Below are 26,128 nucleotides of genomic sequence, written 5' to 3'. Positions count from 1 at the left end.
TTGTTTGGTATCAATGTAAAGGGGACCCTCTCAGCTTTTATCTGAGCCCATGGTTGTGTTTTTCTGACAAACATAGAGGTCACACGGCCTCCTTAAACCATAAATTACACACATTTCCATACAATTTTTCGCCTAAACTATCTAGTTAATTTTATCTTCTGGGATCAAGAGATATCAACGACCCAAAAGACAACAACCACAATACCCAATGGACTTTGAGGAGTCAGGAAATTTATGATATAACCATACTTTTTCTTTGTGAGAAGTTATTATAAGGCTTGAAATAGCTGTAACCAGCTCAGTCCCATTCACCACCATTCATTCTTTGGACCAGCATTTTGTAAAGACTACCACATTATTAGTAAGCAATATTCAAAGGCCTGAGTGATTTTCATCAATTTAATTCATCAAAAATTTCACTGAACAATCACATTTTTCCCCTCCTTGAAGCGCCACCTTACTGTGGTGGAGGGGTTTGTGTGCCCGAGTGATCCTAGGAGCTATGTTGTCGGGGGCATTACGCCCCTGGTAGGGACTCCCATGGCAAACAGGTCCTGGGTGACGGGCCAGACTAAGAGCGGTTCACACCAATCATGGAGGAGAAAGAACAAAGGACCGTAACGTTGCCCGGATCGGCGTCACTGGGGCCCCTCGCTGGAGCCAGGCCTGGGGTTTGGGCTCGTAGGCGAGCGCCTGGTGGCCGGGTCTTTGCCCGTGGGACCCGGCCGGGCTCAGCCCGAAACAGCGACGTGGGCCCGCCTTCCTGTAGGCCCACCACCCGCAGGAAGGTCCGTGATGAGCTGGTGCATTGTGGACTGGGTAGCAGGCGGGGCCTCGACGACCCAATCCCTGGACCAAAACCCTCGCAGTGGGGACATGGAATGTCACCTCGCTGGGGGGGAAGGAGCCGGAGCTTGTGCGTGAGGTTGAGAGATACCGGCTAGAGATAGTCGGGCTCACCTCCACACATAGCTTGGGCTCTGGAACCCAGCTCCTTGAAGGGGGCTGGACCCTCCAGGACTCTGGAGTTGCCCATGGTGAGAGGCGGCGGGCTGGTGTGGGCTTGGTTATAGCCCCCCAGCTCAGTCTCCATGTGTTGGAGTTCACCCCGGTGAACGCGAGGGTCGCTTCCCTGCGCCTTCGGGTCGGGGATAGGTCTCTCACTGTTGTTTGTGCCTACGGGCCGAACAGCAGTGGGGAGTACCCGGCCTTCTTGGAGTCCCTGGGAGGAGTACTTGATAGTGCTCCAACTGGGGACTCCATTGTTCTACTGGGGGACTTCAACGCTCACGTGGGCAATGACAGTGATACCTGGAGAGGCGTGATTGGGAGGAACGGCCTCCCCGATCTGAACCCGAGCGGTGTTTTGTTGTTGGACTTCTGTGCGAGTCACAGTTTGTCCATCACGAACACCATGTTCAGGCATAAGGGTGTCCATCAGTGCACGTGGCACCAGGACACCCTAGGCCGGAGGTCAATGATCGACTTTGTTGTCGTTTCATCTGACCTTCGGCCGCATGTCTTGGACACTCGGGTGAAGAGAGGGGCTGAGCTGTCAACTGATCACCACCTGGTGGTGAGTTGGATGCGCTGGCGGAGGAGGAGGTTGGACAGACCGGGCAGACCCAAACGGATTGTGAGGGTCTGTTGGGAACGTCTGGCCGAGTCCTCTGTCAGGAACATCTTCAACTCTCACCTCCGAGAGAACTTCTCTCAGATCCCGGGGGAGGCGGGGGACATCGAGTCCGAGTGGACCATGTTCTCTGCCTCCATTGTCAACGCGGCGGCTCGAAGCTGCGGACGCAAGGTCTCCGGTGCCTGTTGTGGCGGCAATCCTAGAACCCGGTGGTGGACACCGGAAGTACAGGATGCCGTCAGACTGAAGAAGGAGTCCTACCGGGCTATGTTGGCCGGTGGGACTCCTGACGCAGTAAATAGGTACCGGCAGGCCAAGCGAGCCGCGGCTCGGGCAGTCCTGGAGGCAAAAACTCGGGTCTGGGAGGAGTTCGGGGAGGCCATGGAGGAAGACTTTCGGTCGGCCTCGAGGAAATTCTGGAGGACCGTTCGGCGCCTCAGAAGGGGGAAGCAGTACTCTGCCGGCACCGTTTATGGTGCTGGTGGGGAGCTGTTGACCTCAACTGGGGACATTGTCGGACGGTGGAAGGAATACTTTGAGGATCTCCTTAACCCGACTGACATGCTTTCCACTGAGGAAGCAGAGAGTTGGGGCTCGGAGGCGTGCTCATCCATCACCCAAGCCGAGGTCACTGAGGTGGTTTCGTAAGCTCCTCAGTGGCACCGGGGGTGGATGAGATTTGCCCTGAGTACCTCAAGTCTCTGGATGTCGTAGGGCTGTCTTGGCTGACACGCCTCTGCGACATTGCATGGATGAAGGGAACAGTACCGTTGGAGTGGCAAACCGGGGTGGTGGTGCCTCTCTTTAAAAAGGGGGACTGGAGAGTGTGTTCCAACTACAGGGGCATCACACTTCTCAGCCTCCCGGGGAAAGGCTACGCCAGGGTACTGGAGAGGAGATTACGGCCGATAGTTGAACCTCGGATTCAGGAGGAACAATGCGGTTTTTGTCCCGGTCGTGGAACACTGGACCAGCTCTATACCCTCCGCAGGGTGCTCGAGGGTTCGTGGGAATTTGCCCAACCAGTCTACATGTGTTTTGTGGCTCTGGAGAAGGCATTTGACCGTGTCCCTCGTGCCATTCTGTGGGGGGTGCTGAGTGAGTATGGAGTCCGGGGCCCTCTACTAAGGGCTGTCCGGTCTCTGTATGATCGGAGCAGGAGTTTGGTTCGCATTGCAGGCAGTAGATCAGACTTGTTCCCGATGCATGTTGGACTCCGGCAGGGCTGCCCTTTGTCACCGGTCCTGTTCATAATTTTTATGGACAGGATTTCTAGGCGCAGCCAGGGGCCGGCGGGGATCCGGTTTGGGAACCTCAGGATTTCATCTCTGCTTTTTGCAGATGATGTTGTCCGGTTGGCTTCATCAGACCGGGACCTTCAGCATGTGCTGGGGCGGTTTGAGGCAGAGTGCGATGCGGCAGGGATGGGAATCAGCACCTCCAAAACCGAGGCCATGGTTCTCCACCGGGAAAGAGTGGCGTGCCTTCTCCGGGTGGGTGGAGAAGTCCTGCCTCAGGTGGAGGAGTTCAAGTATCTCGGGGTCTTGTTCACGAGTGAGGGAACGATGGAGCGGGAGATTGACAGACGGATCGGTGCAGCGTCCTCAGTTATGCGGTCGATGTACCGGACCGTCGTAGTGAAGAAGGAGCTGAGTCGAAAGGCAAAGCTCTCGATTTACCGGTCAATCTATGCACCTACCCTCACCTATGGTCATGAACTTTGGGTAGTGACCGAAAGGACAAGATCGCGGGTACAAACGGCCGAGATGAGTTTCCTCCGCAGGGTGGCTGGATGCTCCCTTAGAGATAGGGTGAGGAGTTCGGTCACCCGGGAGGAGCTCGGAGTCGAGTCGAGGCATGTCCCTCCGGCAGGAGACCCCGGGGAAGATCCAGGACACGCTGGAGAGACTATGTCTCTCGGCTGGCCTGGGAACGCCTCGGACTCCCCCCGGAAGAGCTGGAGGAGGTGTATGGGGTGAGGGAAGTCTGGGCATCCCTGCTGACTTTGCTGCCCCCGCGACCCGGGAACGGATAAGCGGAAGAAGATGAGTGAGTGATGAGCTATACATTTTTGTCTTCAGTGCTTTAGGCCTACATATTCATGCAACAGTCACTTGACTTTTGGCACTGACAAGATGCAGTGCATGGCTTTGGTTTGCAACCGAAACATGCCGAAACGGACATCATTGATGTTCTCACTGACTGAACCCTTTAACTTTAATCCAGGAAATTGGTTGATATTTTTTTTAAATGACTTGATTAACTTAAACACATGATTCATCTTTTCAAAATTATTGTTACTGTTACTCACCCTTAATAGAGGAGATGAACACCACCACATATATTTGCACTGGCAACATCCATGTTAGCTAGTTGTCTTGCTAAGTCGTTGTTGTGGCAACTCGCCACCTGCTGCTTGACTGCGGTATTTCAGCATCCTAACTGCCCACGAATTCCAGCACACAATCACCCACAAGATAGAAATAATATGGTGATATTATACATTTTCTGAAACTGTATATGAAAGTCAGTATTGCTGTACTTGTTTTTTATGTCTGTGGTATTCCTAGGTGTCACAGACTTAATACAAATAAAAATAACATAGGCGAAAATGGTGAAAAATTAACATTCTCTGGGGTTTCTGGAGCTCTATTGACCTCCAAGTATGTCAGAAAAGTTCAACTTTAGGTTTGAAAGACAGCTATAAATGTCTCCTTTAAAATGATACCAAACACAGTATTATTGGAACTTAGGAATTGCTTGATCTATGAGCCTATACCAGGATAGGCAACAGCGTTTACAGTCCAATTTACCATAAGGGGTGGCCATCTTGAATGTGGGAATATAGAAAACCAGGGGTCTAATTTTTTTGGCATACGGTGGATTCTGGTTTGGGACACATTGATCTTTCAAAAAATGCTGTATGCCATCTTTTCCTCAAAAATGCCTACAGGGTTACATGATTCTGAAGTTACAGCCCAGTCTATTTAGGGGGGTTCATCCCACCAAGGGGGCCCTGACTCAGCCCACCCGAAAAGTTTCTAGAACCGCTACTGCCAGGCGCTCCCTCCTCCATCTATGTGCCTAATCCCTTCACTTCACACAGGTCACACACACACACACACACAACGAAGTAGCCTTTTACAGTCAACAATCATTCTCCCCAGTCCCCACTCATGATGAGACTGTGAGGTGAGCATTGAGCAGTCAGAGTCGTTAGTTACTCAATTAGCGCATATTGATGTGCAAATTAGCGCATACCGTTGTAGTAGCTAAACAAAATAACTTGTCATGTGCCTGCCAGACAGGTGACGATTGGCAAGGCTACCATGACACACCAAGCCAGCCAGCCATCATGCTAGCTCGCAGTAAAGCGGGTCTAAATGGATGCAATGTCTTTTGAGAAACAATATGGGCATAAGTGAAGAACATATTTTCAAACGGGTCTCTTGTCTTCTGAATGAAATTAAGCCCTTCAGAATCGCAAGTGGCTGCTTTTCAACTAGTTGACTGCAAACTCCTGCTTTAGCTTACAGTATATTATTATCTTGTCGGAATATTATTCCAGCCAATAAGTTAGGAAGTTCCATTTGATTTGATTTAATTTTACTTTTGCCTACAAAGCAAAATATTACTTTACTTGAGTCTCCCCTGAAGTGATTTTGGTATTATTTATGCAAGCAAAATTCTACCATAACCTGTATGCAGAATATATATAGGGAAACAATTATTTTTTCATCGCTGTAAAACCACAGAACAGTAAAGAAGATATTGATGTGTATAGGTCTTCATAGATCTAGTCTCTTCATTTTGACCTCAAAGTGCACCAGATTGATCCATTTTTACTTAAAATCTACAAATTTTTCTTCCGGGGGGGCATGCCCCCGGACCCCCCTAGGGGTTCTGTGGTCCATGAACTTTGGTAGGCTGAGCCCCCCCAAAGCTCTGATGCTAAAATCGCCCCTGCTCTAGATCAAGATGTGGCCCCAGATTCAGAGAGCATTCCTGCTCATTTTGGTCCTCTCTCTAGCAAATGTCATTGTCCACCACCTTCAGGGGCTAGATGTGGCAGGATGTGCCTGAGATCTGTCGGGAACTGAAGGACCTTGTTGAGGTGGGAACTGAACAGCTGATAAAACTCATCACTGCTGTCAGCAGAGACCAGTCGTAGTACTCCACTACTGTTTCCTTCTTCAAACACAGCGGCTGTGTGAGTTGCAGAAACTGGACAGTTGCCTTGTTTTTTATTGGGACGTGGAAAAACCACTGCATCCAGTCGTTATCAGGAAAACCATGCGGGTAATTTGGTGAGAGCAGCACTGATGAGTCTTTTGTCAATGTGACAGAAATTTTAGCAAGGGCTAGGAGAGAAGATGATGAATTAAACAACGACTCTGCAAGATTCACAGGAGAATAATTAGAGCACAAAGAATAAAATGAACTTACCCTTTATTTGCTCTCCCACAGACACAATAAACCGGTCATTCTGCAGTTTCTGGCCTGTTTGGACATCCAAAGAAAAACTGCCCTGAATCAGGATCTGAGTGCAAGTTCCTCTACATGCAGAGTATAGTTGTGTCTGGACATCTTTCAGATGGATTGATCTGTCTTAGGCCCATCTAGTCTAACTTGAGTGCTGGTTGGGCCTTTATAATTCAGATGAACCTGCATTGAAAATCCAGTAAAGGGAGGGAACCAGTGTCTTCCTGAATGATGTAGCGCTGCACAAGTCTTCATCAACAAATAAATTCACCATTACTGCATAATGTCAACATGTTTATATATTTTATAATTGCAAAATGTCAACTCTGATTACATCTTGAGGTATGAAGTATTTAAACTCCACTGGGACAGGGGTGCTGTCCTTTAATGGCAGAGAGACAATTTCTTACAAGTAACACTTTCTGGCATACTTTGCAAACTTTGGGCTGATGATGATGTTGAGGGTGGTGTCACAGTTAGAAGTAATGGTGCCCTCTAGCACTAGCATGGCAGCACCCGTGTCCAACTGGACTCACAGCAGTCTGACCAGCAACTATCCACGCTGTACCCTCCTATGTGATTTCTTGCTTGTGTTGTTCCCTCAGATGTAGTCGCTTTGGATATACAGTAAGTGTCTGCTAAATGACAGTAGCCTACTAGTAGTACTAGTAGTAGTAGTAGTAGTAGTAGTAATAGTAATAGTACCGGTAGTAGTAGTAGTAGTAGTAGTAGGACCATTGTGTTCAGCGATGAGTCCAGATATGGCAGTTGGATCGTAGGATCAAAGAATGGAGAAGGCACGGAGAACACTATGCTGACACCGATAGAGTAACATCTTTTGGTGGAGGCAGTGTGATGGTGCAGCATCTCCCTAACTGGAAAAACAAGGCTCGTCATCATTGGAGGCAATCTCAATGCAGAGAGATATCAAGATTCTGCAACCAGTGGCGATACCATATCTCCACAGTCTGGGACTGAACTCTATCCTCCAAGATGACAACGTTTGTCCCCACAGAGCTAGGTTTAACAGAGACAACCTCCTGAATGTGGGAGTGGAGAGGATGACATGGCCTACCAGCAGTCCTGACCTCAACCCCATTGAACACTTGTGGGATCAGCTTGGGCGTGCTGATCCCACAATGCCAGAGTGACCAACGTTGGCTGACTTGCCACTGATGCTGGTTGAAGAACGATGCCATCCCACTGCAGTGTGACCAGGCTGGTGACCAGCATGAGGAGGAGGTGCCAGGCTGTTGGCTGTGTATCGTTGTTCCACAAACTACTGAGGTTCCTATTTGGTAAGGAAAAAAAATCCCCCTAAGGATCAACTTTCTCAAACACATTCACATTCAGCAAATCAACAAATAAACGGTCAAGATCATTTTAGAAATTAGCGTCTAACTACTATGCTTGATGAGACGTTCCTGTTAAGGTTATCAACAACAATTAGTCAACATTCAAATAGCAGACCCACCACCTTCCTAACGTCTCCCATCTCTCCCCACTGATCTAAAGTCACCTGAAACTGTGGAGACGAAGGTGTTAGGAATCAAAATATTTATAACCAATTTATAGAACATGTGGCTCTGTAGAGTTGATTCTGTACAGAGAATCTACAGTAACATGACTGTAGATTCTCAAAAATTACTAGATAAACAAATGTACAAATAAACAACTAATCAATCAGTTGCTCTGATAAATAAATAAATAAAAAAAAAAGGCCAAAATGTTTGAGAAATGTAAATGGGATACAAGAACTGCCGAGGGAACATTTGTATTAGGCCCATTTGAGATGTAAATGAGCTGAAAAATGGGGTTCCATATGGGATTGTTTGAGTCCACGTTGGCCCCATGTGACTGCTTGAAATTTTTAAATCTTCATGGTGTACAGGGGTGATATAGGCAGGGACTCAAAATGGGTGCCTTATGTAAGTCCCACTTTGACCAACTAAACTCAAGTTGATGGCTCACATGGGGCTGTTGTAGAAACAGTGGACAATCCCATGTGGGGCCCGACTTCCAGCCCATTTATAGCTCGGATGGGCCACATAACTGTTGGATGGGGGAAAGGTTTCCTGGAAGCATCACATGTATTTCCTAGGTAACAACAACATGCAGACAAAATGTTTTCACAAAATATAAAATTCACCCCCCTTCATTATTGAGGAATATAAAAACCTGAAGGTTTGGATATAAGAAAACATCTTCACTCTTCAACATCCCAAACTGGTCAGACAAGTTTTTGAAGGCCCAAATGTTTTGCGGTCTCTTACAGCAGCAGTAAACAGGATGAAGCTGTGCATGGTTAAATGTTAATTGGTTTGGGGGAAAATTTGTCAAGCATATCAAGGTAATTCCTTCAAAAGACGATTATTGATAAGTTGGAAAGGAAAACGCTCTTTACCATCTTATATGTGATGTCACACATGGCGCAAGATTTGCAATGCAATGAATGTGAAAGAAATTAGGTTAATCTGAGTTAGAGTGTAAACAACCTTCCTCTTCAAAGTCATTATAATTCTTGTGAGTCATTTGACACACTGGACTATTTTATTATTTTTTTGTGTCTATCGTTTTATGCAAAAACACAATTATGTATGAAATCAGTTTACTGCAGGGTCAGAGACTTTTTTGCATTTAGTTATGTTTATCTGCAAAGTGAGCAAGGTAAAAAAAAAATCAGTTCGCTAAGACCCCAAACGTTAGATTGTGTTGTATCAAAATACTTTTTCTGCTATCTACAAAATAGCATGGACTCAACTGATTTAGTTAGAACAAGTGAACAAGTGAACAAGTGAGAGAAAGTAGTATGTAATTGATTTTATTTTCATTCAAAGTCTTGGAACATAGATAGAAATAAACATATATAATGAACTTGACATTATAAATCTAACAATATAGGATTTTTAATTGTCTCCATATATGTGAGTCATAAAGGACATTTATTCGTCAGAGTTTTTTCAGCAAAAATATCACATTTACTTGTAACTGAGTATAGATTAGGTATCCGATTGTAGGTGACAACACACTTTAAAGTTTAGTTTCCAGTGCAAAAGTCCTACACATGGGGTAAGGCAAACAACTGTCTAGAAAGATTAAAAACTATACAAACACTGTTTAAAGAGAACAGTTTGCACAGTATACAATTACATGGGCAAATCTATGGGAAGGCCTAAAGGGTATACAAAACACATTGGTCCCAGTATATGTTGGCTAGTATAATAATCCTTCATACTTTACCTTGGTTGTCCCAAAGAGGAGAAGGTCTAAAGGGTAAAGAACAACCAGAACATCCCAAAGAGCCTTCATTCATTCACCGATCTGTACAGTTGAATGGCTACAATTTAGGTATAGGCAGCACAGGCAGAGTTAAATCAGGCTTTAGAATTATCTTTCAGTTATCTCGGTCTCCTTTGCTCCATCCCGTTGGGCAGAAATCCTGCAATGATGGGCACCGGCCATATGAGAGCAGCAACACTCCACACGATGATGACCAAAGTCATGAAACAAGCCACAAGTGTGGACTCGATTGGCTTTCTGTTCAGCCTCCAACTTTTGTCCCCCTTCAGTTCATCCAGGCTGAAATCCACGCAGCAGAAAGTGACCTGCTCCCCGGCGTGCTGGCCCTTGGACCTGCCCCCCTGGCCCTGGCCCTGGCCCTGCATGCCAAACCTGCGGTAGCGGGACATCCCGCAGCCCACGCACAGCCGCAGCTCCTGCTGGCCCCCGGACACCCCCAGGTGCTCCACCACCACGGGGGAGATGGCCCGGTTGAAGGACGCGGAGAAGAACGCCCTGCCGTGGTTGTTGGTGGTGTAGATGAGCAGGTCGCACTGGAAGCCCAGGCTGCTGTCCCAGCGCGCCACCAGGGACGTGGGCAGCAGTCTGTGGACGCTCACGTTGCACTGGGACTGGGACTGCTGCAGGCTCTGCGGGGGGTCGCTCTCCTCCACAGACCTCTTGGAGAAGCGCACGTCCACGTCCACGTCCAGGTTGGCCATGAACCTGTTGGAGGAGTTGACGGGCGGCAGGAGCAGGTCCTCGTCGCTCCAGCCTCGGCATGCCGGGATGAGCAGCAGCAGCGCGGCCACCAGAGCCAGCAGCAGGGTCGGGGAGGACTTCAGCATGGCACCGGGCGCGGCTCTCCTGCTCGCATGATGCTCTGTCTGTCTGTCTGACTGACGGGGTTGTTTGGGGATGTTTAAAAACGCAAGCTCCCGGCGGAGAAATTCCAACAGAGGACTCCGGAGCGTGTCATGTGCGCGCAGCCCCTCCCTTTTGGCGATGTCGCCTCTGTCTTGCTCTTCAAACTTGTCCTGCAAAAAAAAAAAAAAACGCTGAGCAGGAGAAGCAAGTGCGCCCGCAGCTCCCCTGCTCTCCCCTCCTGCTCCGTCACTCCAGGTGTGAAGCCTGAATTATGGTTCTGCGTTAAATGGACGCACAGCTCCAAACACAGGGGAGTGGTGAGCAGGGAGCCTCCAGTGCGCAGGGACAGATGCGCAACGGAAGCCACTCCGTTAATTATCCCCATGAATAAAAACGTTACAAAATATACATATATTAATGAGGGGAAAGGCTGTTATCATTTCATCTCTGGAGACGAGAATCAGCACATAACTGTGTGTTTGGGAGGATGTCAAACATACTGACATCTTCCCTCCAGTTTCTTACTGAAATAAGAATAAGAATAGGATTAATGCTGCTCATGGGTGGGTTTATAACTCTTTGTGCAAAGTCAGTGTTAGGTTAAATTTACTAAACTTTTCTTTTCTTTGACTTTTGATTTATTGAACTTTGCAAAAAAAAAAGCATTGAGAAACAGTAGTCTTGTGATTTCAGCATTAAAAAAAAAGTCACAGCTGATCTGTTTTAAAATTTCATACTCGGGATGCTACAAAACTCTCAGTACACACAATACACTGAACAAACAATTTTGATGGAAAAGTATGTATGAGGATTTTGTGCATGCAAGAGCTCTGCTGTTAAAAAAAGATCAAAAGTCAAAAAGAAAGGGCACTCTCCCCCACAAGAAGCAATTCTCCTGAAATGCTGGGGTTTCTCCTATTTTAGTTATCTACATTAATGTGCAACACTTTCACAAAACCCTCTGTAGACTGCGAAACCACCAACAAAGAATTATCAGTTAGTGACAAGATAAGATCAGAGATACAATAACAGATGCTGCAGCAATGCACAGTTGAGAACAGCCTTGTACAGCGAGACTTTTGTGCCTCCTCCACTAAATCATAAAAGCAACATTTTAGAATTTAAATAAGACTAACTAATAGGGACCTTATTTTACGAGACTTACAATAGTGGCTTCACAAACACACAACACCTGCAGGACTTGCCTAATTGCGTGATCTGTTTTCTGTCAGAAATAGATGTTGCATCAAGAGAACCAGACAAGTAAAGACTGTTATGGAACTGAAATTAGTATTCACTGAGAATGAACATATGAAGATTTGTCTTTCAAAACTGCAACAACATCCTCAACTTCTAAATGATTAAAGCATACATTAAAAGTAAGTTGATGTGACAGATAACTAAGTGGGATTCTCAGTAAAATTATATTTATTAAAATCAGCTCCCTCCAGGATTAACTGAAATTCCTTTACTTCATATGACTTTTCCTGTGGTGACATGATTGGTTGAATGTGAAATTTAGAAATAAATGATCAGAAATAGGTCCTGATGAGTGTATTCTACAGTCATATGAGATAGACAACAACATCTGGCCAATAAGGATGTGAACTCTCTACTAAAAACAAGATAGCTTGTCTTCAAACTTCGTATATGTAATACACATACAGGCTTTCAGTTGACCAAACCGTCACTAAAATGATAAACAAGATGTATTCCTTGTGAATGCTACAACAAGGTCACAGTAACGACTGTGACTGGTTTTTCATTATAGTGATTGAGCTAAAAGATAAGAAGTTAATCCGCCAATCGTGCAGGAAAGATTAACTTATGAACCTTGATTTACTTAAAATAGATTCACTGAATTCAGAATGAACTGAGTAAGCAGACACACTGAAGCAGCAGGAGTTTGACTGCTCGTTGTATGGTTGGTGTAGGGTCTACCAGACTGCATGTGTTGTAGAAAATATAAATTGTATTTCACAGGGTTAGACCTATTAGAAAGCTTTTCATTTCTTAAAGTCACAAAATTTCTAGATTAAAAAAAACTGTATAGCGTCACAATTACAAACACCCTTCAAACATTAAATCACATTAGATACCAAATGCTCCAATCCAAAAGCGTCCAGATATCATCTTTCTCTTTTTTCAGTAAAAGCAGCAACACGTTGCCTTTTACGAGACTAGTTACTATAGTTACCCAATGTATTGGGACACGATGTAGATGAACAGAAATAAAGAGCTTGGTTGCCACTCAAACTTCTTCCTGTAGTAATTTTACAGGACAGAATTAACACATCATCAGAGCAAAAATAATCTGTGATTTTGTGATGATTTTAAAAATGAAAAAGCTAATAATTCTCAACTCATCTCTTTTTTGATAATTCCTTGTTCAGCTTGACTGTCATGTCACAAATACCTAAAAGTGGCTATGTCTTTCTTTGAATTGGAGAATTAGTTATTAACAATAATAAAATAGACTTTTGAAGGTTTTAGCTTCCACTTGTTATCTTGTGTATCCATCTGCTCTCCGCTCTGACCTTTGTATGTTGATGCTTGTCTTACTCAACCATGTTGTTCACTGAGGGGAAACCAGACACATCGATAAACATGTGGCTCTGCAGCTGCAGCCCTGTGGGGTGGGGTGGGGTGTATGTCATCTGTCTGCTCTATCTGGTGTTGAAAAAGACACAGCATTCCCCCCATTCCCCTCAACACATACCCCTCCTCCCCCCTTTCGTGCTGTGGATACAGCACTTTTGCGCGATCTGCAATTACAACTGGGGGACACAGCTGCAGTTGGTGGCATCTGAGTAGACCGCCAATATTAGTGTAAATATTAGGACTTGTGGGTAAACACCTGGTCAGGGTTTGGCCAGAGTTTGGAGTTGGACTGAACTAAAACTAGTTGATGAAGCCAGAAGTGTGAGAACTCACATAATTTCAACCTTCAAAACTTGTTTTTCCCTAATATAATTCGATTGTGTGTGTATTTCCTCCATATCTAAATGGATATATAATCCCAAAAAGTCGGCATAATACTGTGCCTTTTTTTTTTTAAAGTTGTCACTCTTTCTTACGGTCTTGATTATACGTCTGTAGCTGATAAGCACAAAATAGCACAAGAATACAGAACAAAAGCACTCTTTCTCATCCATATATTTACCCCTCGGTTCATGTGGTGTTCAGCGGTAGTCCGAAGTATGTTACAGAAAATGAGTTTTTTCAAATATGAAACAAGTGAGGGGTATTTCACATTTAGAAACAGCAGCACATCACTTGGTAAAAAGCTGACAGTGCCATGTGAATAAAATGAGACAGGACTATAACAAACACTAGCATTAGCTGAGTGTTTATTTTGTTGATGCTATTCACGGCCAATCTCAGATTATTTTTTTTTAGTATAGTGGGGTCACCTGGCAGTGGAGGTGAGGTCCTTTTTACAAGGCTTTTAAGAATTTCTTTTGCGTGGTCTTTTGTTCAATCACTCTCCATTTTTCTTCCACAATTACTTTCTTGAGTCTGTCACGTCTGATGTCCACTGTAAGTCTGTGAGCTTATAGTGCTCTACGCAGTTATCCCAGTTACTTTGGCTGTTTTTTTGATAGCAGGGACGGAAGATTGCTGCAGCTGGATGACGGGGATACATGAGGTTTCTCCAACTTTCCAAGTACTGGCTGCAAGGGAGGTGGATTTAACAGGGAGTGGGGTTAAGAAGGGGGGGCTGATGTCTTGCATCACCTCCACCTCTGCAGAGTGTTGCTCCCAGCTGTGCACTTCTGCGGTTCAGCAAATGCAGCCTGATATAAAGGTGGTTGGAGATACAGATATAATGTTCGGGAAGTGACACACAAAGTGATAGATTTGTGTGATTATGTGTTTTTGTGTTAGAAGTCATTGTTATTTGATCAGGTGGACGCAATAAGACTCATGCCTGAAATAAACGACAATACAAGTTTTGATTTACTTGCCACTTCTTTGGTATATCTAAGACTACATTTGGCAGACAATTCTATCCAAAGCAACTTACAGTTGAATGTGCATGTTTTCAGGGCCCACCAAGTGCAGGGAGAACATGCAAACTCCACACAGAAAGGCTCCTGCAGAATATCGAATTAAGAACCCTCTTTCTGTGAGACAGCAGTGCTAACCACTAAACCCTGGTGGTGTTTACAGTGTCTTCTCTTTTGTGGTTGTGATTTGCACTTCAGGGCCACCGTAAAATTAGCTTTGTTTAGGAGACTACCAATAAGAGAAATCTCCTCTGTTTGCCCTTTGTCAATATCTTAATTACCCATATATCTGTCTTCTGGTAACCATTTTTTCACAGTATATCATGGTTTTTCACTAGGAATTAGTATGCTTTTAAACAGTGTATGCTTCCTAACAATTTATATATAATGCATCAGAAATGATAATAAGCTATTGACAGAAGTGGGTCATTGACCATGAGGTAAATCAAAATGAATTATGCTGTTTTATCTTTGAAGCCTGGAACATATGATTGCTGCTCGGGTGAATCTTTGTCTTCTGTGTTGTTTAAACGGCGTAATTTGCTCCAAAGGCCACCCTCTTTGTATTTGATGTAAGCGCCAGCTGAAGGTAAAGATGCTTTGGCCACAATTTGCACCTGAAAGCCTTTGTCATCTTGTCTGTGTTTAATTATGACAGCATTTTTAACTAAACCATTTTGCATTAAAACAAACCCCTGGTTGTTTGGTTCTTTTTCTGTACACTCTGATGTCTCTCTGGTGCTCGGAAACACTCCTACACATCCCCCAATGTGGGACTCTCTGCATCTGATATGCTCTAGACAGTGTTCTAGTGAACAGAGCAAGAAAATGTAAATGACTTTCTTGTTCATTAATTATGCTATAAAAATGTAAATGGCTATGGTGACAAAAATGCAAATGGGCTAAGATAAAAGTCTCCTCTGCTGAAGGAAAATGTATAAAAGATTCATTTTCTAAAAATGTGACCCTTTATTAAGGAAACTAAAAGCAGGATCTGCTGCAGCTCCGTGCCCGTATTCATCAGCTCCATGCTGGCTCCGATGCCGTTAGTCTGACCCACCGGCTCTAACGCACAACTGACTTAATTAGAAGTTGAAGATTGGACTCATGCATCCTCAAAGTAGCAGAGCAGCTCTTGGTTTACATCTGAGCCTGGCGAATCCCCTGTCTCCAGAGGTCTTGTCATACCCCAAAACAATGCCAGAACTTATCACCATGGCAACAATATAGTGTATTATCAGGGAGCAGTGTGCCCCTGATGATTAAATGCACAATTTGTTCAGTCGGCGATAATGAAAATAGAAGAATTAACATCGTTAAAATTGACACTTTTTTTGTTTGTCATTTGAGCATCCATGAGTATTAATGACAACATTGTGGTGTATATTGAGAGCATGCTACAAAACAGGTGGTCTCTCTTTTAAAGGGACAAAGTCAGTGTTTGATTCTCTCAGGTGTGTCACAGTCTGCTCATCTCCTGTCTCGGCTCCACTCTGTTAGTCATGCCTCCTCATCAACTCTTGTTCCTGTGTCATACCTGACTTTCCAGCGATTTTCCCCGGACTGATCACCTGTTGCCGACATCGCCTGTACCCAACCTGCCTGCCTCGTCTCTGCCCTGGATATTACCTAGAGGTGTCAAAAGTATTCACATTCATTACTCAGGTAGAAGTATAGATACTAGAGTTTAAAAATACTCCTGTAGAAGTTGAAGTATCAACTCAAGCTTTTTACTCAAGTAAAAGTATAAAAGTACTGGTTTCAAAACTACTTAAAGTATAAAAGTAAAAGTAATGTAAAGGGGAAAAAAGCCATTAAGGACAAAAGCCATTGAAAATGAATGCATCTTAGTATAATGCAAATATATTAAAGAACCATATATGTGTACTATTGAGCATTAACATGTGTTTCAGAGAGCAGAAGATATGATGACTAGTTGCCTATAAGTATTGTAATGGTGCAAAAAGTCAAACTTCAGAGGCATGTTTTCATTTATCATAATCTTTATTGGAATGTACATCCAAGTTTAGTTGCAGAAATTTGAGGGCAATGGATGTAAGAACAAAACTGGACAAGAACATCTGAAACAACCACAACCAAATTCACTCTATCCGGATGGCACAATTTAACTGGATAGTTTTTTTTTAAAGGCCGAAATGAAATAGAGTAACGAGGCTGTTTTTAAAATGTAAGGAGTAAAAAGTACAGATAATTGCGTGAAAATGTGAGGAGTAAAAGTAAAAAGTCATCTGAAAAATAATTACTCCAGTGAAGTATAGATAACCAAAATTTCTACTTAAGTAAGGTAACGAAGTATTTGTACTTCGTTACTTGACACCTCTGATATTACCTCAGCCTTCTGTCATAAACCCAAAATTTTGCCTGTTCCCTCCTGATTACACACATGCTCTGCTCTGTGGCTACACAGCTCACCACGGGACCCGTCTGCCAGCTAGGTAATCCACCAGTTGTTGGCTTTGCCTTCAGTCAGTGACACCAGGCTCACTCTGGGAGATCACAATCTGTTCAGGTTGCTGAATCCTCCTCATATGTTCTACATGTGTGAAGTGGTGTGCCTCAGGGCACTGTACTGGGACCTTTACTATTTTTTCTGTATGTGAATACCCTTTGTGTAAATATCTCAAATGCCTGTTTTCAGTTTTATGCAGATGATACTGCTCATCACCCTCATTGGTACAAACTTTGGAACATCTGCAGTCTGCCTTTGATATCCAATCCCGTCTGTTTCATTTGAAATTGGTGCTCAATGCGGAAAAATCTAAGTTTATGTTTACGAAAACCGACAGGTAATGTAAAGATCACAAACACTCAAGGTATTGAAATTGAAAAAGCAATTTTCAAACTGACATAAAATTGACAGGATCCATTTATCTGGGTGAATTCAAGTCAGTTTTGCGGCACACAGAAAAGAGGTCCCTCGATAGATGTAACTGTTTTAATTGCTTTATGCTTTATTCTGGTGTTTTTTTGTTGCTTTGTTTATTGTCTGATGTTTTGATCTCAATGAGACCCACACCTGTTAAATAAAGAATAATTTAAAAAAATCCTCCTCTGATCTCGCAGATCACTGTGAGCCAAGACTTTTCACCCTGCCACTGTATAAACTGCTATAGACTGCAGTGAATAATAGGTCATTACCGACTGATATCCCATCTGCCTGTGCTGAATTGGGTCCTTTAACACACCAAGATGGGAAAAAACTGACAGCCTGCAATATTCAAGATACAAATAATACAATACTGGAAAGCCTGCAGCTCACCTCATTAGATGCAGATCTTGATGAGATATTTGTAAGTACTTTACTAATCACCAAAGGGAAATAATATGTTACAGTAACTGTCAGTAATATAGTCACACCCAGTGTCTTTACAGAGTTGTTGCAGGTCTATATTTGTGGGCAGAAATGATCTCATGTACAGTATCAGTCTGTTGCAGCGAACCTGAAGGAGCCTCTGACTGAGAACGACCCAACTCACTGTGTTGGGAAGAGGATGCTCAGTGTTGTCTATTTTGTTTTTCAATTTATAAAGCATTTCCCTCTTGGCAATCACATTAAATACTACTCACAGTGTCCTCACAAGTGGTCATCCTTCTTTTATAGGGTGACGCCACCTATTGTGGAAGACCCTCTTAATAACCTCTGTATAATATGTTTTTCTCACAAGAGTGAACCTCTGGACTGAAACTGAGTGCATCTAAGTTACCAAGAATAAGACTTGAGAGATGAGCCAGATTTCAGTAGATTTAATTAAGCAGTTGCATGCAAATGGGTCAGAACATACATCAGGCGTCTCGATGCAGAAATGACACAGAACAAAGGATGCATAATGATTTTAAAACACAAGTGATGATTCATCCTTACGATTCTGATAAACAGATCTTTGTACAGTCAGAGCAAATCTTTAGGAACAAAGTATCAGTCTGCTTACTCTGTACCCAGGCCAAGGCTAAATGCTCATCACTATAGAATTGGTTTAATCAAACTGGCCAAGGCTAAATTTTCCATCACACCTACATGTATTTTACACACAAACCCGTTTGCTTAGGCATTTTGACTCAGGCTGCAATGGTTGTTTGGCTATTTCATTCAGAATAAGACAAAACATAAAAAAAGAGTATTTCATAGCATTTTAAAAGGACATTCAAAACAGCTGTTGGTTAATTATAGATGGTAACAAGTGTAAACTATTACTAGGGACCAAAATAATCGACATAGAAGCAGTTTTGAGTTTAATCAATTTCTTTACTAATGAAACAAGAGCAATAATGTGTTGATCTTGTTTTATTAAACATTAGTAGACTGCTGGGGACTTAAATTAAAAAAGAAAATGCAGCATGACGATCACACACAATTATGCCACTGAACACAACCGCTCCTGCTGCGTTAAGGTTTTGTACTAGCTTTTATTGAATGTACATATGACTTATCTTATAAAGACAAGGTTAATTTTATAGAAATACCATTTCAGTGGTCACATAAAAAAGATTAGAACTACTATCTAGTAGGTACACCCCCACTATAACTGCCCAAATAATACTTGGTCTTACAACGTGATCCAGTGTGCAGGTTCACAAATGAAAGTAATTATAACTCTAATGATCACCTCACAGAAGTTAATTTTTTAACTTGAGGACTCAACAAGATGATTCAGAAACTGTGATTACAGCCCTAATCAGATTGTCATCACAGCTTGGCTTGCCAACAGTTTGAGTGCATCAGAAGCCTGCACGGGGACCCGGATCTGAGCATCTGAGGATCTGAGGAGTTATACACTAATTACTTGCATGAAATCTGGCAAAGTACAGCTGAGCTCGAGAGATGAGATAAGTAGAAAAAAAAAGTGTAGTTTTGTGTAATAGCTGAGCTTTTGCAGAGACTACATTTTTCATCACAGATCAGAGGAAGTCGTGCAGCTGTGTCAAAACAACGATCAGGACAAAGAGATCCAATGAGACTTGTCTGAGGTCTTGTTCCAGCTGCAGAGCTCCTCTCCTCATCTATACCGCCATGTTTCACTCCAAGGCCAATGTGCTCCTTGAGCACAGATAAGTGAAGGACACATGCAGCTGTCAATGTGAAATAGGCCCTGGAAATAACATCACACTTATCAGGCTCCCACAACCACGGTCAGCGGCGCACAGAGACCCATCAGCCCTCTCGTCCTCAGTCTCTGGGAACTGAGATGGTGTGAGATTGCTTCTCTGTGCAATGGCTCCACGGGCCACCCCTCATTGACGCAGATTGTGAATCACCCTCTGGTTGGTGAAAGGTCACCTGGGCAGGTAGAGACAAGTCAGCCCTCCTGTGCTTTCCGCTGAACTCATTGCCGCTCCGGCAGCTCTGTGTGGTCGTTTGTCATGGGGTTCTCCGCTAGTGAAATGCAATCGTCCTCAGAAACAGGGAGAGGGGTGGTGATTACCATGGGTTGTTTATCGTGATGGAAACAAGCAGGCGGATGCAAGTGGTAAAGGAGGATGATTGGTTGCTTTCAGTAGTGATTTGTTTGAAAAACAACAGGCTCCCTGCTAGAACCTGAGAAACAAAAGCAATGTAACGTTGAAAAAAGGCACGGCTAAAATCCATTTGGGATGTTTTTTCCATTCTTTTTTTTTTTCAAACATTTATAAGGATAAAACATAAGGAAGTCTTACTTTGACACAAAGCTGAAAGGGTGATGGAACAGTTATTTTTGTAATTCCAGGTTCCATGTGGGGTTTTCAACAGAAACCAGCCTTTGTTTACTCGTATATTCCCTGAAGACACACAACCTCCTTCTGCTACTGTTATATGAAACCTATTATTCTTTCTTAAATCAAGTTCTTGGATGGCCATTATTTTGAAAAAAAAAAAAAAACTGACATCAGGGAGCCGAATTTTACAACATTTAAAGAAGAGCTTTTACACTCATTAATTAACTACTCAAAGGTTTTGTAAGCAACTTTTTCAGACTGCTTCGATGATGGGAGAGAATAGCTAAATAATATGTAACTCTTTTTGTATTGTTCCCTTTTATTTGATAATGATAGTATACAGATAATAAATGTCTGGTAAACTTGGTTGACAATCTATTAATTGTTTGATGAAATAATATGAGCAGGGATCCCCACATCTCCATCTCCCCAGCTATGTTCTACAGGCACTCTGGGGAGGGACGCAGAGGCATCCCAAAGCCAGCCGAGAGCCAGCACTTGTGAACAAAACCCTGAGATACTACTTCTCCACTTGAGGAAACAACTCACTCCCAACCCTGAGATGGCAGTCCATGCTAACAGGATATTAGTCTTGGTGGTAATAATTCTCATCATACATGCTTGCACTCAGCTCCAAACTTCCCCCATGTCTTTGCTTGATGAAACCAACAGGATCACATCATTTGCATAAAACAAAGATGTCATTGCAAGATGACTGAACTGGAAACCTTCCATCCTTTAACTGCATCTTGAAATTTAGTCCATAAAGGCAGAGAGCAGCCCTTGCAGAGTTAAGGCACAGGGAATAAATCTTATGATAAATATGATGTGTATAAGAGCTGACATAATATCAGCTGATAATATCTATCATAAGTGCAATTCATCTTGTTTGACATGGCAAATAGATGGGAATAAAAATTAATTGAGACTTTGCTATCAGAGAAGATTGAAACAGACACAAATAAGCAAAAATATATGTAAGAGCACCTTGAGGTCCTCTGACCTTTGCCGTTTGACATGTGGTTACAATATTATTTCAACGTGGAATGACATCATCTGACATAAAATCCTCAGTGACCAAATACTATGTTTGCAGTGTGAGATTCAAACATCTAAACTGGATTTAAACCAGGGAGCACGTTAAAAAAGGCTGACCAGAAGAAGTGCTCTTCAAATGTATTACTTATGACTGAATACACTTTGGTTATACTTGTCATCAAAAATCAGATGATTAATTAACACATTTTAGGATAGAGTATCGAGATGAAAAGTAGCTGAAGGCGGATGTCTTTGGGATTTCAACATTAGTCAATTTTGTTTTCTGGGATCTCAAAAGTAAATGTTGTTTTTAACACAGTGCCGCAAAGAGAGCTGGTGTGTTTTTTTACATTCTTCTCTCTATCTGCAGACTAATGTTTGGCTGAAAGTGGAGTTAGTGTCTCCATTTTGTCAGAAGCCCATTTCCCTCTCATTTCTCCTCTGAAGCCACATCCTGCTGTGCCCTGGGCAAAAACGCCAGTTTCACTCTGATATACGGCAGCGAGGCATAGCGTAGTCCCAGGTTTAGCTCACTGACGTCAGACGGATGAACTTTCTTCCTCTCCTGCTAATGATATCCTCGCCTTCTTCCTCAATGAGAGTCTGCTATCGTGGCCTCTGTCGGTGTATCAAATCTAGGATGAGAACCAGTGCGAGCAAAGAAAAACAGATTGACAAGATGCTCACTCCTCATCATCTTCTTCCCCTGTATCTCTTTGCTCGGAAGAAAATGAATGTGCCAGTCAGAAGTCACTCCATGCTAGATGTTGGCATTAAAAAAAACACACCTCTTCTTCTTTTGTATGTCGTGTAATATTCCAGTAAATTTGTCTCATGGAAGTAGACAAGACAAGCTTTATAACTCTCCTTGTGTGAGGATCACTGGTTTGAGCAGGGCTGAAATACGAAAGACATAAAAAGAGACGATTTTTGATTAAAAGAAGGAAGTGGTTTAAAATGGTGAAATGTATTTTACACTGGTGCTGTTTATAAATGGATAAGAAGCAGCCAGAAACAAATGCATAACTATTCTTTCAGTATTAAACAACTTCACAATTCCATCATCAATGGTATACTCTCTTGTCACACTTTTACACCTCACTCATTAGTTCATTGATCCCTCAGAGGTTTTCATTCAGAATTTTTTTTTAGCCTCTATGGTTTTACCATGTGCCAAAAAGTCCGACACCAAACCAAACACAGCTCTGTGGATGTGAGAATGACAAAGACACGTCCACTGAAAACCACAAAAAGGCTTTTATAGATAAGACACATATGATATTTGGAAAGAAAGTGAATCAAATATTTAATTATTTATTTAAATTGTTTCATTTAAGTTCTTTTTTCTTTTTTGCAATGACAAAGTCCATCAGAAAAAAAGGAACACATAAACGTCGCTGAGAGTCTGCCTCAATTTAGTTGTTTCTTCTGTTTATACTCTTCCACAGGTTTCCAGAAAGTCTGCTTAGCTGTTCTGGCATCATCTCTCTGCCAAACAGAGACACAAATTGCTCAGAAAACACCTCTGCTTTTGCTCTGTCCATGTGTGTGTTGAAACAGGAGCTCTGCAGTGAATGCCATTTGCCTGTCAAACAAACATCATTCAGCTGCTTTAACCAATTTCCTGTTTCTGGAAGTTATACTGGAAGAAAATAGATGGATGAAATACGATATTAAGGCGCAGAGATCACATGGTTTCTAAGACAACATATGGAGCTATCATCATCACTCACTGAAATCAACAAATGAAACTCTTGCAATCACACCTGTGTTCACAAACTCACACATGCACACACAGATGTGAGATGAAATAAAATAGATATAAAATTTAACACCACTGGTTGAAGATTTTTTCCCATTTGTTTATTGGTTTATAATATTTATTTTTAAACAGTTGCAGAAATGACGCTGTTCACGGACATTGTGTTAATAAAGATTATTGAATCCAACATGGCGGCGTGTATGGTGCAGGCGTGAAGTGAAGAGTCAAGTCGTTTAAAAGCTTTTTACGAGCGAAACACTATGTTTTTTACATTAATAATAGATTTAATATTCGCATGACCACGACGCCGAGACAGGGGACTTAGAAGTGAAACAGTGAGTAGCTTGAAAAATACGTTTTTCTCCATTTCTGCCCTCTGGTTCACCCTGTAAAACAGAAACAGAGAGAAAGGTTGTAACAGTTTTGCTCTGTTAAACTCGTGTTTGTGTGTGTTGGCATAAAACGAGCCAATGCTTCGTTGTAAAGAGAAACCAGGACGATATATGATGAATAACATTGTAGCCTGGAGAATGTGAAACCTACAGATAAACTGCGACGGGTTACAGTATAGCTTCATGTTGTGTAATTAAATGTGTAATTAAATAAGTGACTAGGTTTCTACGTTGTGCTGCTGTAATTGTGACCTCGTGTTTTATACACAAATATGAGCAGCAGTCTTTTAAAACCAAGAGTAGCCCAGCCCTTATATTTTTTTAATTGTATTTATAACGAGCAGAGCAGCTGCACTGAAAACATATTTCAGAATAATAACAGAGATTTGAATGAAACGTAATAGAGATGACATATGATCACAAGCAAATCAAGAGTAATGATTCTTACTTTTGGCTCTGCATTTATGTCTGCAGGCTTTTGACCGCATGATGAAGGCGTTTGGGGGGTTTCAGGTGTTTTCTTCTGAGTGGATCTAACTATCTAACTTCATAAACATGCCATGGTCACTGAAGCTACTTAATAGGAGCTTCTGACAAAATGTAGTAATTGCTCCCAGCCTACTCCTGTTATTTATGCTGAAGCAAATAAACTCTCAAATATTGTTAATAAATGTCTCAATAGTCTATTATTGTGTCTTACTTTGATGTAGAATTGCTCCCATCAGTCTGGACTTTGTAAGTGACAGTAGGTTACAGATGCAGTTTGGAAAGTACCTGCATGACGTTTATGAAGATGTAGAGTGGTTATCAATGAAAACTGTAAGAGACAAACCGCAAGTGTAAGTGGTTTGACAATTATTCTCCTGTAATGATTTAAGATGTCAGATGCACTGTAGCTCTGTCTGGCCCCTTTTTTGTCTTTGTCAACCTTTCTATTTAGTCCAGACTAATACATGTTGACTAGCTTCAGTCTGTTTTACAATGGATGCAATATTATTTGCCAAAACTATAATTTTTCTATTTATTGATTTACTCCATGGCATTTCTTGATTATATTGGCATTATATGATGCTAATTTACAATAAGGCTTTCATCAGTTTAATCTGAGAGTTTTGCATGACAGATGTACTATCTTTGCAGGTAAGAAACTGCTGAGGCCTTATTTTTTTTGTTTCAACATCTCTCATGAATTAAATTAAACCACACTGTTGAAAGTTATTGGAAAAAACCAAACCAAAGCAAAGTATACATCTAAGAACTTTAAATCTAAATGAGACAAATACACCCTCTTTTTAAGGTTTTATCTATTAAAATGTGAAAACAAAACGGATCACCCAGAGCTTGACAACATTTTCAATTAGGCAAATAGAGTTTCAGATGAACAACACATGAGATATTATGCAGTACTAATAAGTATTCAATAAAAACTAAGCCAAAATATATAAAAGAAGACACTTTTTTGGCAGTTTAGTGGTCTGTAGCAGTTGAGTGTGTGTGTTAACATAAAGTCAAGGAGGAAAAACATCAGCATGATCATAGATAAGCAGTTGTTTCTTCCCATTAACCTCTGGAGTGTTATAACGTTTGTAATCAATGTGAGTTCAAAATTCTAAAGAAAAATGCTTTTCACAAGAGAAAAAGGAGTGGACATCCCCAGAAAATTCACTCCAAGGTGACACTGTACAATGATTAGATTGTGAGGCCATCTGTTCAACTGGCAAAGCTTTACTGAAATTGGGTCATGCAGCAGGACAATGAGTCCAGACACGCCAGTAAATCTGAAATAGAATATCTAAAAAAGAAAAGATTTGGGGTGTTGTAGTGACCTCATCCCGATTGATATGCTGTAATTGGAACTTTTAAGAGAGCTTTTATGAAAGCCTATAAAACTCAATGGACTGACACAACGCTATAAAGAAGACCGGGCCAAAATTCATCCGGTGACATGTGATTTGAAACACTTTGAATCACATCTTGACCGGTCTTAAAAAGTGAATCAGTATGAAACCCTGAACTTCTGGTGAAGTTTTCGTCTAATGCATCATCACACACATCAGAGCCACTGGTCTGTTTGCAGAAGTTTTCAGTCACTCCTCACAGGAGACTCCCGAACGAATGAGCCCAGTCGCCATAGAAACATTTTCTCGGTCTCTCGCCTCAGCCCACTCACTCACACCATCAGAGAGGCACCCAGGCTTGAGTGTTCGGCTCTCCCGGCCACAGCCTGAGAGAGTTTGCTGTGATGTTTAGCTTGTAGTCAAGAGAATTGGTGGTGGTGGGGAGGGGGAGGGGGATGGGGCAAAAAACATTCACACCAGGAGGTGGGTGGAGGAGTCATCTAGTCACCAAAACTCTGACTTTTTCTGAAAATAATCTTCGCTGCTCAGATGCCTGTTACATCATGTGATGAGGGGGACTGTGGTTTCTCGTGTCTGAGTGACACATTTACTCTCCAGATGTATGTTTCTATTTAAAGTCTGGCAAAAAGAAAATCAAGATTTAACCTGCATCAAATTAGAATTGATTTCTTTGTAATTACTTTTTTCTCTCTTCGCTGATCAAATATTTTCATAACATCATAGAATAAGGAATCATCTTTTACATAAGCAGTCAATATTTTTATTCGTTCACCTGGGTCACTTCTTATGGTGTTGTCACGGAGTCCAGATCATCGTTTCCTCGTCCTGCAGCTCTTCTCGCTGCCTGAGATATACCTGCGTCACAGCTGAGATTGTTGTCTTGACAGGTCAGGGCTGCAGCAGCTGTCCTTCGCTGCCATGGATGCAGACTGTACGATATCTTAGGTTACCTTGGAAACTGTTTATGTACATGTCCAAGAGTGTGTGTATGATTTGTGTAAACGACAAATCTGGGTCAAATGGGTTTTTGAACCTGCAGTTGAGTGTCTGACCTACATGAAGTCATTGAGTTTAGTTTTGAAGTTTAGCCT

At 42.5% G+C, this 26,128-nt stretch overlaps 2 protein-coding genes across 3 annotated transcripts in view; one reads left to right on the top strand and one right to left on the bottom strand.

Annotated features, from left to right (window-relative positions):
* Positions 1-8,934: 8,934 nt before the first annotated feature.
* Positions 8,935-10,588, bottom strand: LOC133440945 (transmembrane protein 158). The gene has a single exon (XM_061718290.1). The coding sequence runs from the start codon at positions 10,243-10,245 to the stop codon at positions 9,517-9,519; it is 729 nt and encodes a 242-aa protein (XP_061574274.1). The 5' UTR covers positions 10,246-10,588; the 3' UTR covers positions 8,935-9,516.
* Positions 10,589-22,981: 12,393 nt separating this feature from the next.
* Positions 22,982-26,128, top strand: part of lars2 (leucyl-tRNA synthetase 2, mitochondrial) — a 32,851-nt gene continuing 29,704 nt past the window's right edge. For both annotated transcript variants that reach the window (XM_061716473.1, XM_061716474.1), the window contains exon 1: positions 22,982-23,121. The gene's annotated coding sequence lies outside the window, so the exon portion shown is untranslated. The remainder of the gene's footprint in view (positions 23,122-26,128) is intronic.

This window comes from Cololabis saira, chromosome 3 (assembly GCF_033807715.1).
Source record: "Cololabis saira isolate AMF1-May2022 chromosome 3, fColSai1.1, whole genome shotgun sequence".
Classification (NCBI taxonomy): Eukaryota; Metazoa; Chordata; class Actinopteri; order Beloniformes; family Belonidae; genus Cololabis; species Cololabis saira.
This window is presented reverse-complemented; position numbering and strand designations above follow the sequence as displayed.